At 37.5% G+C, this 18,123-nt stretch overlaps 1 protein-coding gene across 1 annotated transcript in view; it reads left to right on the top strand.

The window, feature by feature from the left end:
* The window catches only part of spa17.S (sperm autoantigenic protein 17 S homeolog), a 35,501-nt gene extending 31,634 nt beyond the window's left edge, over window positions 1-3,867 (top strand). Inside the window, exon 3 of the mRNA XM_018241670.1 lies at window positions 3,667-3,867. Coding sequence (XP_018097159.1) covers window positions 3,667-3,867 — 201 coding nt within the window. The remainder of the gene's footprint in view (window positions 1-3,666) is intronic.
* Window positions 3,868-18,123: the final 14,256 nt, after the last annotated feature.

Raw genomic sequence — 18,123 nt, 5'->3', positions numbered from 1 at the left:
GTAACCCATAGCAACCAGGCGATAAGTAAATGCTACCTACTGACTGGTTGTTACGTGGTGATAAGAAATGTTGAAAAAATTTGCTCCTTATACTACTTAACCCTATGAATCAGGACTTAAACTTTCTTTCTAAATTATTTATCTACCATAAGAAGATGGTCGGGCATTTTTTTTGTCTCCCCATATTTTAATTTACCTTTAATAATAAAATAAAGAGATGAAAAACATTCAAAACAGCAAGTCGGCCCTATTAAGGGTCAAGGGGCAAAATTGATGATTCACCAACTGCCAGATTTGGCTTCAGATTTGGCCATATCCAAGTTTTTTTTCACATCCTGGCTGAACCAAATCAGAGCTTTAAATATTACATGACCTTACATTACATGAACGCTGAAAGTGACCATTATGTTTTACATCTACAAAACATAAAAAATGGAATTTTTAAACATTTTGCTAATTTGGATATTCAATTAGGGTTCAGGATATGGCAGAATATTAGAATTCTGGATATGGGGCAACTGTAGTCATAATGCTTCTATAAAAATGTAAACTAAATGCTTTGCAAAGATTTGTAAGCTTGCACAAAATAAATAATTAACACAGAAGGAAATAAGCCATCCACTGAATTCTCAACTGATCCTGTAAGGTAGCATAGTTACATAATTAATTTGGGTTGAAAACAAAATAGTCCCTGAAGTTCAAAAGTAACTTGCTTGTGCAATATTGGGCAATTGTGTCAATGCTGATACACTATTGGGTGTTGTTTCTGTGGATTATGTTATCTCTTGAAAAAAATGATCTAGCCAGTGCAGGTCTCTATTTGCCACCATACGGCCGCTGGCGTAAATTCGCTAGTGTTATTTCGCACCTTTACGCCTGGCGAATTTGCGCAATGGACGGAACTACTCAAATTCACTGACGCGCAAATTATTCTGAACGCTAACTTTTACGCCAGACTTCCTTCGCCACCTCAGACCAGGCGAAGTGCAATAGAGTAGATAGGGATTGCTTCAAAAAAAGTTAAAAATGTTTCTAAGTCCCAACTCATGGCACCTTAACTATACAGTGGGCACATGTGTAGGGCAAAATAAAAATTTTATTTGCTGTTTTGAAGGTTTCCCAGGCTTGTGTAGTGCTGCATATACCTCCATTGTAACTTGAATTTGGCACCGTATGCAAATTAAGCATCGCTAGCATAACTTCGCTTTGCATGGCGAAATAACGCTAGCGCAACTTCGCAACCTTGTGCTTACCCTGAGCGCAACTTCGGATTTTAGTGAATTTGCGTAGCGCTGGCGAAAATACGCCTGGCGAAGTGCGACGAAGCGGACGCTGGCGCAACAACGAATCTTAGGGAATTTGCCCCATAGTATCTGTTCCAGTATTTAAAATACCAGTATGGAGATTATATATTTATAAAAGAGACAAGACCACTTCTCTGCTGTTTTCCCCCAAAAGGTGTGTTTATTTCTATTAGGAACAACATGATATATAAATAGATGATAGATTTGATTTGTATCATCTCTTTTGTCTCCTCACTAAAGGTTAGCAGTGATGAGATTTAATTTTTAAGAAATTCATTGTTCAATAACAGTACCAAAATAGTCTTCATCGTCTCATAATTTTAATTCAGAAGTGAGTAAGCAACATCCAGACATAAGTAATTATGTCTACAGCAATATCATGGATTTGCATGGAACACCTCTTTAATTAGCACAATAGTAACAAGCTTATTGTTTCTGTATAAAAATAAGTCTGTTCTGCAGCACCACATTGCTTGGCAATCTCTTGTATGGACAGCTTTTCTCCCGTTTCTCTTGACATCTCCTTGTACCTTCATACATTAAACTTTCATTTCATTCTTCATCTTGTTTTGGTTCATAATTTGCCAGGCTTTTTCAGGGTTCACTCATAAGAAATATTTGAGATAGTGTTTATAGCTTTTAATTGGGTCATATAGAGAGTTTGCGACAGATGGCACCCAGAAAATGTGCTAATAAATTTTACATTTTATTGAGATCCAAACACACAACTTTTCAGGGTATCCTACCCCCTTTCTCAAGTACTCAGATATTAATCAGCTGTATCAGGTCAAGTGTGTAAGGGGGTTTAAAGGGATGAAGAGTGTTATGTGTGGGAATGTTGTAATCATTTTGTGTGAAAAAATGTGCATGTATGTAAAATGTATATATGTTTGTGTGTTGGATGTAATTTCTGGGAATCACCATTAGATGGCAGTAGAGTTCTTTAACTTAATTTTGGTGTAGTTTTTACCCCGGCCTCCAGAGGCCACTGTGGGACATAAGGGCTATAAAAGGAGGTGCCCCGCCCAAGGTGAGCTGTCTTGATGGAAGGGCGTGGCCGAAGCAACATCATCTGACTGGTGAGTCGAGACCTACATCGGTAGATAAGGAAGTTAGCATAGGAAAGATCAAAGTGAGCGAGCACTAGGTGCCCAAGATAGTCAGGATATTTAGTAAGGGCAGTTGTGGCCCCATCAAGGAGGAAAGTGGAATTAGTCTCCTACGGGCACTCCGTAAGTAAGGGAATTAGTGGTAGTCTAGGACCAGGTAGGAAGGACACCGGGGCTTTAGGCCAGGACTTGGATGGAAAAAGGGTCCTAACCTGGAAGAGTGGAGGGGTATCACCCTGAAGGTATCGGGCCACTATTGGAGAGTGGGGGGATACGGGTGGAGTATATACCGGACCACTAAGCGGTTAGGTGGAATCCAAGATCCTAAGGAAGGTGTGCCTATCAAGAAACTGATTTGTTGGAATATTTGTAACTGAATGTGTGAAGAAGTATTTACTGGAGTGAGTAAAGTAAGTGTGCCTGACTGAAGAAAAGCCTCTGGTGTGCCTGTAAATAAAGATCTTCTGTTCAACTTTTCCATCAAGTTCCGTGTGGTGAGTAACAGTTGGGTCTACTTCCCCTTTAAAATCTAGAAGCCTTTCCCATAAGTTAACATATAACAGATTTTTCTTAATATTTTAACTTCTTAGATGGAGTTTTGAACCAAACCCTCTGGATTAATGCTACCCTCTGAGGTTGAGCCTCCCTATGATGACAAATGAATGTCAGTCAGGTTCAGTAACTAAAGAACAGAGCCATACACTTTAAATTGATTAGGGACAGAAATGGCTCTATGCAGAAAATTGCAGATGGCAAAGTGCCAGTAAATTCTACAATCATCAGAGAATTATTGGGTAATGATCTATGCTGGGTTTCCTTCAATAATCCGAAAGATTTTATGGGTTTCAGGCTAAAAAAAAATCTAAAAAAGTCTTAAGTTTTGTCAACAAATCTAGAGGGTAAAACACCTTTTCATACATCTATGATCTTTAATATCATACTAATAATTAATTCAGCTGAAAATATTATACTGAAAAAATATTTGTATTGAAAAAAATACTAATAATACTAAAACAAAATGTTTTGTGGATTGTGGCAATCAAATTTAGTGGCGTGATATAAAAAGTCATGAATAGTATTTCATTAATGTTTCACCTAGATCTGTATTTAACACTGATACTTTATAATAACCATTTTTAATTCTTTAACCGGATCAATTTTTTTCGGTTATGGTATAACACAACTATGTTTTTTTAAAAAAACCCTTGCTTTGTGTTATTTAATATATTCTACATAATTATTATGCATTCTAGAATGAATCCTTCAGAAAACCACAAGATGAAGCCATTGACATCCCTCTTGATGATCCTGATGCTAATGCTGCAGCTGCTAAAATTCAGGCAGGCTTCCGTGGGCACATGACAAGGAAGAAGATGAAGAGTGGGGAGAAAGACCTGAAAAGCAAGGATAGTAAAGATGGCAGCAGCACAGGAGGAGAAAATGAAGGTGATTAAAGAAAACTGCAATACGGTATGTATCTGCTGTAAAAGTAATTTTTGTTTGGCTGACCGAATAATTAAAATTACTAAAAATGTTTTCTACGGGAATCATATTACAACAAATTTACACTACCCTAATGTTGTTACTTCATACTTTTCCCTATCAACTTCCCCTCTTTGGCCCACCCCCAGCTCCTGTGTACCACTTTCCTTCCATTATTTCACAGTGCACCTGCATGTGACTGACTTTGGAAAACATACACAGGTTAGGCCAGTCAATGAAAGGCCACAATGGGTATTAGAGTTAGATGGAGGCAGAGAAGAGCAGCATCCTGAAATATATTTGCTGTACTGATGCTACTGAACCTGTACGCACTGCAGCAAATTGGTTCAAAATTGGGTGAATGATGTACTAGTTTTCTCTAGTCATTTGCACAGGCAACTTGTCCTGCTACTGCTTTGTGTCTATAATTAGGTGATTTAATACCTCAGCCAGTTTCTTTCCAAATAACAGCAATTTAGCTATTTGTCATGCGGTCATGATCCAGCATAAGCATTGGAAAAAGTTGAAAAAGGCTTTTTACCACAATTAAGGCAAATCACCATAGTTTAAATGTTTTTACATGCAGTGATACCCATACAACTGCATTGCAAATTACTTTGTAATAAATTGCTGCCTGCATTGAAGGCAATCAGCTGTTGGGAAAAATGGGAGTGTGTGCTGCCACAAGAAAAAATATTCAGTATAAGTGGTACCACTCTAAATACAAAAAAATATTATGGTTAAGTAAATAGCAGGGAGATTCACTCACAGTTCACCTCAGTCCCAAGGTGCAAGATCCAAGACACTAGATCCAAAAGGAAGAGTGTGAGGATCTCCAATAATCAAGAACAAATTTTGTTAAAAAAAGTAGAAAATTTATTAGGACATAAAACCTAACGCGTTTCGTGCTTAATAGGGCACTTACTCATAGGCTGTTGGGGAAAATTGCTACATCTGTCCCCTAGAGAGAACTTGGACAACTATTATATCTCTCCAAATTGGTAGTCCTTTTTTTGAAATTTTAAATGACTGCCAGGCCATAACACAGGTTAAGAGTCCATTTTAAGTACATTTTCATACTGACAATCTCTGAATGTTACTGTACTTCTGTATTGAATGTTACTGGCACAAGACCGGACAAATGATGCCTAGCAAAAATAATAGTAAATATGGAAGACTTGCCTTCACCGCCTCAGACTGGGCTAAGTGCAATAGAGTAGATAGGGATTGCTTTATAAAAAGTTGACATTTTTTCTAAGTCCCAAAAAACGCAGGCGTCTTTTACTTTTTTAAGGGTGCCCCATTGTGTAAGCAAGAAGCTGGCAATGGCACATTAGATTAATGCCATGAAGTGTCATGTCTGTAAAACATTGTCTCTAATATATTTCACATAACAAGTAAGAGAAATTGTTATTGGGTAAAGTGCTTTTTCGTGTACAGCATAAAAGATATGCAGACTTGCAAAACCCAAAATTAAAGCTTGAGAAAATACAGAAAAAATCAATGTACCAAGAATGAGATGATGTTTTGTTGGCTGTTTTTTGCAAGGTACAGGTATGGGACCGGTTATCCAGAATGCTCGGGACCTGGGGGGTTTCCGGATAACGGATCTTTCCGTAATTTGGGTCTTCATGCCTTAAGTCTATTAGAAATTCATTTAAACATTAAATAAACCTAATAGGCTGGTTTTGCTTCCAATAAGGATTAATTGTATCTTAGTTGGGATCAAGTACAACCTACTGTTTTATTACTACAGAGAAAAAGGAAATCATTTTTAAAAATTTGGATTATTTGGATAAAATGGAGTCTATGGGAGACAACCATTCCGTAATTCGGAGCTTTCTGGATATCGGGTTTCTGGATAAGGGATCCTATACCTGTATAGCCATAATAAGAGAGATTTAGTTCAGTGAGAACCTGGAATTAAACCACCATGTATGTTTTTTTCATAGAATTTAAATTAGATGAATTAATCTAAAATATAAAGATTCTACTAGATCATTTTTTCCAGTGCATTGAGAGTGGCGGCCAGTGCCAATGATACTGCCTGGTAACCAATCATTGGAAACCAAGAGAGCAGCAAAGCAGGAAATTGTGTTCTCTTATTATGTTACATAGTTACATAGTTAAATTGGGTTGAAAAAAGACAAAGTCCATCAAGTTCAACCCCTCCAAATGAAAACCCAGCATCCATACACACACCCTCCCTTCTTTCACATAAATTCTATATACCCATATCTATACTAACTATAGAGTTTAGTATCACAATAGCCTTTGATATTATGTCTATCCAAGAAATCATCCAAGCCATTCTTAAAGGCATTAACTGAATCAGCCATCACAACATCACCCGGCAGTGCATTCCACAACCTCACTGTCCTGACTGTGAAATACCCCCTAAGTTGCTTCAAATGAAAGTTCTTTTCCTCTAGTCTAAAGGGGTGGCCTCTAGTACGGTGATACACTTTATGGGTAAAAAGGTCCCCTGCTATTTGTCTGTAATGTCCTCTAATGTACTTGTAAAGCGTAATCATGTCCCCTCGCACAATCGCCTTTGCTTTTATACATCCCACAATAGTAAGGATTGTGAAAAAAAGCGGAGCTCGTCCTCTTGCTGTGTAGCGTATCCCTATCGGCCACTGCTCCCGCGGTAACCCGGCAACTTCAATCCGGGACTTGCAACAATCCATGTAACCCGCAGGCCCTTTAAGTGCCAGCACTGAGGGCAGGAAATTCCTTAGTTAGTTTGACCACTTACCCACTTCCGCTGTAATCACATATTGTGTGTAAATAAAAGCCGTTTTTCAAAGCAAACCGTATCGATTCAGTTGGATGATTCGGCCAGCTCTGAACTGCGGGTTACATGGATTACTCTAGCTTTTATACCATGCAATAATCACTGCATCATTCCTACCCAGAATTTTGCCTGCCCAAAATTTGCTGCAGAGGTGCAAAGATTTGTAGCCACATAATACCTACAAGAAGGTGAACTGCTCTGTGATTCAGCTGGTGCAACAGTGAGAATCTATAGGTGCAGCACCACAAGGGATTACTGAATTTACTGCCTGGTCAAAGCAGCTATTAGAGTTCCCTTGCACCTCTGGCATACTGTGCTTATATAGACGGCTGCCATGAGTGATTTGTGCATGACATTTTAATGGAAACAAGTGTTTTATTTGAATGATAAAATGCTATACCCTATATCATAACACAGAGTTGTATCTTTAATGCTTGAAAAAACAATAGCATTTTTCTTTAATCTAGATAATAATATGCTTGATTTATTGATGTACCAAAAATAAAAATTAGAGTTAAAATGAGGTGTATCAGAAAACAGTTTGGCACACATATCTTGTCAATTAAAAAGAGATGTGCCCCACTTTTGTTCAAATACAAATGTAGTCATTAATTATCACGGAAATCTTTGCATTTCCCAAGAGGTCACAAATGCTGTTTCCAAATTTAGATTTTCTCTTAGCAACACCTTATCAGCCTGTTTCTAAGCACATATGGTTACCACACTTAAGAATCTGTTTTGCTGTAAGTTTAATGTAACAGTATCATTCTAACTACAGTATCTATATATATATATATATATATATATATATATATATATATATATATATATATATATATATATATATAATCACAGTCCAGTGAGTATCCGCACTCCAAGGCACACTATTATGGCTTACATAGCCGGGGTGCAAGGTTTAGGATATATATAACATAATATTCAAGAGAACCAGCACTCCCATATATATATAGAGTGCTGGTTCTCTTGAATATTATGTTATATATAGAGAGAGAGAGAGAGAGAGAGAGAGAGAGAGAGAGAGAGAGAGAGAGAGAGAGAGAGAGAGAGAGAGACTGAAGAGCAGCTCACACACACCCCTAAAAAAGGCAAAAAAGCCCAGGTGCTGCTGCAAAAAGTAATATCAGTATAAAGAGCACAACATCACAAACAGTTTGTTTGGTTTGGGGAACTGTTTGTGATGTCTTGATAAAGGTCCTGAAACGTCGACTTACACCATTAAAGCTTTGCACATAAATTAAGTCCCATGAGTGCTCTGGGTTCTTTATGCTGATGATGTCATTCAAAATAACAGCAAATAAAGCAAGTTAACATATATACATAAGAAATGAGATCAAAATAAAAAAAAGGAACCCTTTACATAAGTCAGTAATTGTATGTTATCTGTACGTTTTATGCATACACCCTTTTGTTGTACAGCAATGCAGAATATGTTGGTGCTTTATAAATATCTGTTAATAAAACTATTAAACGAGAACTAAAACCCCCCCTTAACAAAATTCCCCAACACTTTCAGACATTGTCTCCCTCCCCTGTCCCTTCCCACGATGTGCTATAGTGTAAAAAAACCTTTAAAAAATTCTGACTCTTAAATGCAGAGAATTGTAGAGGAGCTCCCGTTGCCATCTTCCGGCTCTTTGAATAGTCTTTGGGTCTATTCACCGACACAAAGTCTGCCGGAGCATGTGCAGTTGGGCCAAGTCAGGAATCGGCTTCAACTGCACTAGGGATGTAGCGAACTGTTCGCGCGAACTTCGACCGTTCGCGTCCGCCGAATGTTCGCGAACGTTTGGGAACGTTCGCATTTTGAGTTCGCGTTCGATTCGAATACAAGTCGTTCGACCATTCGACCATTCGAATTCCTTCGACCGCTAAAAATCGAACGATTTCCATTCGTTCGAACGATTGTAAGCATTCGATCGAATGAAAAGCATTCGATCAAATGGCTTCGATCGTTCGATTCGAATGAAAATCCTTCGATCGAACGATTAAAATCCTTAGATCGTTCGAATCGAACGATTTTAGCGGGTGTTCGAAGTTCGCGAACTGTCCGCGAACGTTCGCATTTTTTGCCGGTGTTCGCGAACGGCGTTCGCGAACACCAAATCGGCAGTTCGCTACATCCCTAAACTGCACATGCATAAATCACGTGGAGACCTAAAGACTATACGAAGAGCGGGAAGATGATGTCCAGGAGCTCCGCTGCACTTCTTTGCATTTAAGGGTGAGAATATTTTAAAGGGTTTTTTAACACTAAAGCACATCGCGGGGAGGGAGAGGAGAGGGGGGCAATGCCTGCAAGTTTAGGGGTATTTAGTTCTTCTTTAACAAATTAATCATTTCACTATATACTGGATCTTGGAAAAATTGCAAACACCATAACTCCTTGCCCTATTACCTACCACGGAATGCAACGTGTAGAACTTGTATAGGTATGGGACCTGTTGTCCAGAATGCTTTGGACCTGGGGTTTTATGGATAAGGGGTTGTAATTTGGATCTACTAAAAATCATTTAAACATCAAATAGGATTTTTTTTTGCCACCTGTAAAGAATAATTATATCTTAGTTGGGATCAAATTAAATGCACTATTTGTTATTACAAAGGAAACAAAAATATGTTTTAAAATTTGGAATTATTTAATTAAAATGGAGTCTATGGGAGATAGTCTTTTTGTAATTCGGAGCTTTCTGGATAACATGTTTTGCATAATGGATCCCATACCTGTTTAAAACCAGGCAGAATTGTCCTGTTTGATCTTGGTAAAATAACTTATTATTGCTACATACTGTATATTGATGTTTCCCTCTTGATTTTCTGTTCCCAGGTTTGTTAACCTGAACATGACACAAGCTCATATTAAAGGGATGGTTGACAAAGTCTCAAATTTCAAAATTCTGTCATGGAGCCCTTATGTATCTAGTGAATAAGGCTTATAGAATGTCACCAATCATGCCTTGTTTCATAAGAATGAAGAACAAGTTAGATTTGAAAGGCAATCAGAAATGGAATTGGTCTAATGAAAATGGATCTATTGTTTCCCCCGGTTTTGCCAAGTAGCACAGTATACAATACACAAGTAAGGTTAGTCATTTCAATGCCCTCGTCTCAAGGTCCTTCTCCTATTTGGCAAGCCTGGAAAAAAATAACTGTTAATACGCTTACGCATAGGTCAATTTGAATAGGGCAGGTACATATAGGTCATACATGTGTCTTTATTAGTGCTGTTGGTGAAATTGCTTGAAGTGGCCACTTATTATTAAAAATGTGGAAGGAAGAAAAATAATCTATTGTTCTAGACATGAGCCTACCCTAAAATGAATGTGGCATGCCCCTCCAATGGTTAAAAAAATATTTAAAAAGTATATTTAATATTTAAAACTTTTAAACAGAATCCCACTTTAAATATGAAAAACGCCAGTGTTTAGTATTTTTTTTTTTTTTTGTGACTTTTCGGCATACAGGACATGGTGTCACTGACATAAGATTGAGGAGGATGTAGCTTCATTTTATCCATTCACCAGGTGTAACCTGGTGAAGCTGACTCTGGCAAAAGGGGAAACATACTGAAAAATTCGCACTTTAGCGAATTTGCGGAGTAACTGGGATTGGGGCAGCCTTGAGGTTTACCCATCAATCTTTGAGTTGATATTGGCAGATACTTGTTATTCATATGGTATACTATATTAACAAATTGTTTTTCTAAATAAATTGTATTCTGGTACGGGCCATCTTGCTAGGGCAGTGATCCCCAACCTGTGGCTCATGTGCAACGTGTTGCTTACCAACCCCTTGGATGTTACTCCCAGTGACCTCAAAGCAGGTGATTATTTTTGAATTCCTGGTTTGGAGGCAAGTTTCGGTTGCATAGAAATATGTTCTGCCAAATAGAGCCTCCTGTAGGCTATCAGTCTACATGGGGTATAATAAATGGACAATCACAGCACATATTTTACACCACCTAGGAACATTTTTCATGCTTGCATTGCTTCCCAAATTTTTTTGCATCTTAATGTTGTTTATGAGTGAAAAAAGGTTGGGGACCCCTGTGCTAGAGTTTGCGTTTTCTCTTTCCCAGAAGTTAGTATGCATTGTGGAATTGTTTAATTATAAGGATAAGTGTACAGAGGTCTGTGTAAAAGTGCAGGCCAAGAAACAATCCTTCCGCTCATATTTGCAGCCTTCTGTGTCTACACCACTTTGTCACTGTGGAGACACTGGTGCAGACACAGAGCAGATTTTAGCACAGAAATCTATCTATCTATACTACCACAGTATGTTAGGGAAAATAGATAACACATTGTGCTGATAAATAATGTATATTTTTCCCTTTAATTGGAAAAGAGGAGTGCAGTTTGATCTGTGCTATCACATGAATCATAAAAACTTCAGTGAGAAAAAGATACACTAATTATCTGGCATCTGCTGCTTTGTCAAAAACACAAGGAAAGGAAGCAGTGTGATTTAAATGCTAGGGATCCCCAGGCTTCTTCATATTAACTATGTCACTAGCTGCAGTAATACAGTTTTAAAGACTATTTAACTTTTTCCATATACAGCTGAAGTATAAGAGTACAGTGATTGAATTAATTAGTTAAAACAGTAAACCATACAATAAAACATTTATTAAGCTTTATATGTTACACCCTGAGACATTAATAAATGTTTTTCTAGTTTGGAGAGTCATGCCTGTGAGCCAATGGGACTGATTATTAAGGTTTTGGAAATTTTATTGAGCGGTTACAGAATTGGTTATAGTGCTCAACTATGCTCTTGAGGGTTTCGGAGCAGAGTGGTTTGTGACCCCTCAAAGCAGCCAAACACATGCAGCAACCCACAAGCTGGGAATTCTTTAGGATTCCCCAGCTCAGTATTTCAAAATTCAACCCCATCTTCAACCCCAACTTTGTTTAGGATTACTCTCTAACAAAAACACTTTGAAAGTCCATGTTACAAAAAGTGTGCCAAATTAACGTGGAGCCTATAGTATATAAACAAAATACAATTTCTCAAGTCCTCTTCTTGAGTTTCGATATCACTTTCTATTTTATTTTTACCTACTTCTGCAGTGTTTCCTAAAATAGTACTCGTTCTTCCTTGAGGCAGCTTGAAGATTTCCCAGCCACTAGGAATCATCATTATGTATCAAAATCTGAAAAGTTCTCACTATTTTCTGAAAACTACTCCGACCAAATCCGCACAGACATTCCCCCCTTATTTATCAATACATTTTTCCGAAATTTTTCGAATTTTCAAATTTTTCTATGAAAACCGCAACTTTTTCGGATTTGACACCTAAAACCTATGACTTTTTCAGATTTGATGCCCCAAAACCACAAAATCTTTGTATTATTGAACTAAACCCAGCGCAGATCAGGATATTAACGGAACATCTGCCATTGGTTTCTACATGAACTCGGCAGGTCTGAATTGGAGTACTTTTTTATTCTGACTTTTAACACCTTTGGAGTTTAATAAATCACAAAAAATTTATTTTTATTCCTATGAAAAAACTGTGCTTTTCCCCTTTAAAAGTCCAACCAGAAAAAAATTGGACTTTAATAAATAACCCCCTTAGTGATTTCAAAGAATATCATAGGGTAATCTCTATAGGTTTTTGTATCATAAAATAACCCCTTTATGTAATTTGCTCCCTTCTTTAAGGGGAAAGTACAAGAGATCAGATCGGTGCTCAATTGTCCTTAAGGGGCAGATTCACTAAGGGTCGAATTTCGAAGTTAAAAATACTTCGAAATTCGACCCTCGAATTGAAATCCTTCGACTTCGAATATCGAAGTCGAAGGATTTAGCGCTAATCCTTCGTTCGATCGATCGAAGGATTTTTCGTTCGATCGAACGATTAAATCCTTCGAATCGAACGATTCGAAGGATTTTAATCCAACGATCGAAGAAAAATCCTTCGATCAAAAAAAGGTTAGCAAACCTATGGGGACCTTCCCCATAGGCTAACATTGACTTCGGTAGGTTTTACCTGCCGAAGTAGGGGGTCGAAGTTTTTTTTAAAGGGCAAGTACTTCGACTATCGAATGGTCGAATAGTCGATTCGTTCGATTTCGTTCGAATTCGAACGAATTTAACCAATTCGATGGTCGAAGTACCAAAAAAATACTTCGAAATTCGAAGTATTTTTCATTCGAATCCTTCACTCGAGCTTAGTGAATCTGCCCCCTAGTGTCAGTATTATACAATCATTTTTCATGTGCTCAGCTCATATCACCAGTAGTAACAATTCAGTAGTGGTACATGAAAATAAACCCCAAACATTATTGAAATTGCCATTTGTTCTTCAATATAGCTGTCCCAGATTCCTCTGATTGGAACTGCTTAGTTAGCTTAAGTTTAGCCTGATTTAGCAACTCATGCGGAAAGCAACTATTAAGCACATGTAGCCATTTTCTAAGATATTCTGGGCTGACCTATTTAGTTCTCAGAACAACTGGCTAAGGCCAGCCAATGAGAGATTGGAGCAGGAGAGTAGTGATAAGTAAAACTGTGCAGAGAACTGAGCACATAAACATGTTCCACAGAGGATACACCCATCCCAAAGGATGAATTTGTTTAACAATGCTGTCCATTCATATTGTATTGTTGACCCTGCCAAAGAAAAACCCTGAGCAAAGTCCCTGAGCAGGAAGTAAATGTTTATTAGAGGGAACATGGCTTAGAGTTGGCACACATGTATCTGAGCATCTTCTGCATGTGAGAATGCACATATCCAGCTGCCTTCACTTGTCCAGTTGATGTTGAGATATTTGCATACAAATTTAAGGTACCAGTAATCGTCTATTTTACCTTTAATGAGAGATTGGGAGTTTTCACTTTCAGTGATGTGAATAGAAAGGAATGAAGAAGCATTTATGGCCATCGATCTTTATGCTTCTGAAATTTAACAAACTGACTCTGGACAAGTATGTAAGCAATGGTTAAGAGTTGTCTGTGGGAGAAATCAGGGAGAAAGGCCAATGGATGGAAGTGGGTGGGGATTATTATTTAACAGGGTTTTAGTTCTCCTTTAAATGTTGATAGAATGTGTGTTTGTTCAAAGAATTCCATGTATAGATTTGCAAATGAAGAGGTAACATTAGAACTCATACTGGTGCCCCTTAGTTGCAGAAAATAAAAAAGTTCAAACTTGATTTAATAATTTAATGTCAAACACAATTCTAAAGGGGAAATTTACTAAAGGGTGAATTTTTGCTTTGGAAGCCTCCGCCATACTTCGCGCCACTTTGTCAGATGTTAATTTGCAGCACATATGCTTATTCATCAAAATAACAAAAGAAGTTACGTCTTGGCAGACGATCGCTGGCGATGTTTCGCCAGCAAAATATTCATCATTGCGAGCATTTCATAACTTAGTACATAGAACCTTCGCTACCAGTCATTTCTGCCTGGCGAAACTTCGCTAATACGCTTACGCATAGGTCAGTTTGAATAGGGCAGGTACATATAGGTCATATATGTGTCTTTATTAGTGCTGTTGGTGAAATTGCTTGAAGTGACCACTTATTATTAAAAATGTTGAAGGAGGCAAAATAATCTATTGTTCTAGACATAAGCCTACCCTAAAATGAGTGTGGCATGCCCCTCAAATGGTTAAAAAAATATTAAAAAAGTATATTTAATATTTACAACTTTTAAACAGAATCCCACTTTAAATATGAAAAAACGCCAGTGTTTAGTCTTTTTTTTGAGACTTTTCAGCATACAGGATACACTGACATAAGATTGAGGAGGATGTAGCTTCATTTTATCGATTCACCAGGTGTAACCTGGTGAAGCTGACTCTGGCAAAAGGGGAAACATACTGAAAAAATCGCACTTTAGTGAATTCTCGGATTAACTGGTATTGGGGCATCCTTGAGGTTTACCCATCAATCTTTGAGTTGATATTGGCAGATACTTGTTTTTCATAGGGTATACTATATTAACAAATAGTTTTTCTAAATAAATTGTATTCTGGTATGGGCCATCTTGCTAGAGCAGTGATCCCCAACCTGCGGCTCATGTGCAACATGTTGCTTACCAACCCCTTGGATGTTACTCCCAGTGACCTCAAAGCAGGTGATTATTTTTGAATTCCTGGTTTGGAGGCAAGTTTCGGTTGCATAGAAATGTGTTCTGCCAAATCAGTCTACATGGGGTCTAACAAATGGACAATCACAGCACATATTCTACACCACCCAGGAACAATTTTCATGCTTGCATTGCTTCCCAACTTTTTTTGCATCTTAATGCTGTTTATGAGTAAAAAAAGGTTGGGGACCCCTATGCTATGCTAGTATGTGTTTTCTCTTTCCCAGAAGATAGTATGCATTGTGGAATTGTTTAATTATAAGGGTAAGTGTACAGAGGGCTGTGTAAAATTGCAGGCCAAGAAACAGTCTTTCTGCTGATATTTGCAGCCTTCTGTGTCTACACCACTTTGTCACTTTGGAGACACTGGTAAAGACACAGAGCAGATTTTAGCACAGAAATCCAGTTTATGCATCTGCAGCACAAAACTAAGCAGATGATCAGCTGATTCTCGTCCTGTGCTTATATGCAGGCCAAGTGTCAGCCCCATGTGGCATTAGCATAGGGGATCACTTATATCTTAGAATTATCTGGCTTCCCTCTGTACAAAGCATAACACTCTAATAATGGATTAATAAACAATTCTCATTGGGGTATATTTATCAAAGAGTGAAGTTAATAGTGAAGTTCCGCCACTAGAGTGAAATTCCGCCACTTTCCATTCATTTCTATTGGATTTTTAAAGGCGTATTTATCAAAGGGTGAACTCTCACTTTCACCCATTGATAAATACGCCTTCCAAAATCCCATAGAAATGAATTGTGAGCTGCGGAATTTCACTCTAGTGGCGGAACTTCACTATTTGATAAATTTACCCCATAGTCTCTGTTACAATTTACATTCCTTTTTAGCTATACTTATTTATAGATATCATATTGGAGACAACCCCTCTGAGAATCATTATAATATGAAACTCTCTCTTGTTATGCATTTTGCTATGTCAAAATAACCACCCGACAGCAGTATTCCAAAGAGACAAATTAAAATTTGGGTTGAGGAATTACTTCATTAATGAAAATGATCTGCCGCAATCTCAACAAAAGATCCTGCCTGCTTACTATTCAAGGTAATGATTACAAAAATCTCTTTGCTGTCTGCTAGCTGTCAGTTTGTTGTTAAAACAACTGTTACACTTCTTCTAGTGATTTTTTTTTTTGCCATAAACAACACCGTGCCAGTTTTTCATAGACAAAGAAGCTTTAACGTATTATTTTTTTTGTTTTAAATTATAAAGGCTGTATAAAAAGAGCTAATACATTACCCATCAGACCATAATTGTTAAGACAGCAAAATGTACAGTATTTCCATTGAAGGAAGCCTGTAGCCTGTGGGTATGCATTTAAAATTGAGGTATGATATGCATATACTGTAAGATGTGATTTTGGGAATAGCAACCTTAAACCACCAGTTCTTTTGTCTTACTTTTTGTAACCATATTTGAATCTGAGCTTGAATTTGAGCAATGTAACTTAAAGACTATTTCCTGATTCAACGTGTAGTATAATGGTCCATATATGGAATCTTATGGGGCGGATATAGTTATGCTAGGCAGAACAAGCCTTTAATGTCTTCCATTGGTGTTACAATTTACAGGGATCCTCTGTAACGATTAAATAAAAACTCAAGATTGAATTGCACATCTGTAAATCACTATTTTGGTTTAACATGGACTCAAAATGAATGCAGATCTTCATGTCCTTCAATGCATTCATTTTTGAAGGACATGTAAAGGCTACATTTTCCTACCATGTATATAAGTTGGGCATGTCTTCCCCACCCAAGCCACATCATTTGTACTGCATATACCCCCTCCATTTGCCAGCTCCATCACATTTTCCTAAAACAAATAACAGCTTCAGCTGTTGGCCATTTTCCCTCTGACACATCATCAGTAACATTGACATCTGCAAACAGGACATGTATGCTGTAAAGTTCATGCAATGCAAAATGCAGCTTTACACAGGCACAACATTCTTTGATAAAAAGTTCTGCTTGGGTTGAGCACTGTAATGGTTAAGCTGAGCTCAGGAGAGGTGGTTAGGAGAAAAAAATTCTATGGGAACCAGTAATGCTATCTCTTTATTGGCTGTTAGACTGGAGTGTGTGTTTAGTAATCTGAACTGAGAAGAACTGAGCATGCTCATAAGTCAACAGCCAAAGGAAATTCCTGAGGGAGGGGCAGAGTGGGTTATTGGAGGAGAAGGATTTCTAATTTATTAAGGGGATGCTGCAGCCTTAAGCTGGCCACAGATGTTGAGATTTTTAAAAGATCCGATCCTCATCGTGAGACCACGATTTTCTCAGAACAATTGTACGATCGTACGAATTGACCATCAACTAAAAATACCAATTTGCCAGGAAAACGAAGGGGAGCTGCCTGCTTGGCCCTGCAAACATAGATAGATTGCACTGGGACCGATAAAGATTTTTTAAACTGGCCGATCAATTTCCTGACAGATGTCGGCCGAAAAATGTACTATCGTTCGAATCCCACTAACTGCACGATAATTTCGAAGGATTGGTCGGACTTAAAATCGGTCGTTCGGCAAGAAGAATCGTCACGTCTATGGGGAGCTTTACTGTCATCGTTTTAACAACCAGAGTGGCAGTTATCTAAAGATTTCAAAGAGACTGTTCACTGATTAATGGCCATTCTTAGTGCTAAATACCAGGGATAATATTTTGAGACATTTTTAGTGAATCTCACTGAAAAAATAACAAATGAAAAACATCTTGATTTTAAATAATTTATAAAAATGTAGCAGTTTCTTGAAGATTTTAAATGCTTTATTTCTTTATGTTTTAGGAATAAAAACAGTGAAGTATCGTGTCCCCTAGGCAAGAGTTATCTTGTCCAAAAAGATGAACATTGCACCAATTACATGGAATCCTGTTTACTTCTACGAAAAGAAAATGACAGCAGTGGCCACTGGAAGGTCGTGTGAAATGCATCATTAAATGTGGTGATTTTTTTTATTTTTGTTCTTAATTTATCAAATAATTTAATTGGCAAAAATAAAATGCATTGGGGGTAAAATACTTGTGTCTCTTTATGCTTTGGGTTTTCTGTGTTCATTAACTTTGTGTTGCTTTGATAATTAAATTATGGCTGCATGCTCAATATGGTTTATGGTATATTCATTTTAAGATTTACAGTATGCTTTAATATAGATTTCAATTTCATCATTCTGCAATAAATAAATTAGAATCTTGTAGCACCGACTTCTGGAGCATATCTACAATACGTTCTTAACTTTTTCACTGCAAAATAAGGTCAGGTGTACTGTTGTGTGTTTTGTTAAATGCAAAATAAATT

Source organism: Xenopus laevis, chromosome 7S (assembly GCF_017654675.1).
Source record: "Xenopus laevis strain J_2021 chromosome 7S, Xenopus_laevis_v10.1, whole genome shotgun sequence".
In the NCBI taxonomy this organism is placed as follows: Eukaryota; Metazoa; Chordata; class Amphibia; order Anura; family Pipidae; genus Xenopus; species Xenopus laevis.
This window is presented reverse-complemented; position numbering and strand designations above follow the sequence as displayed.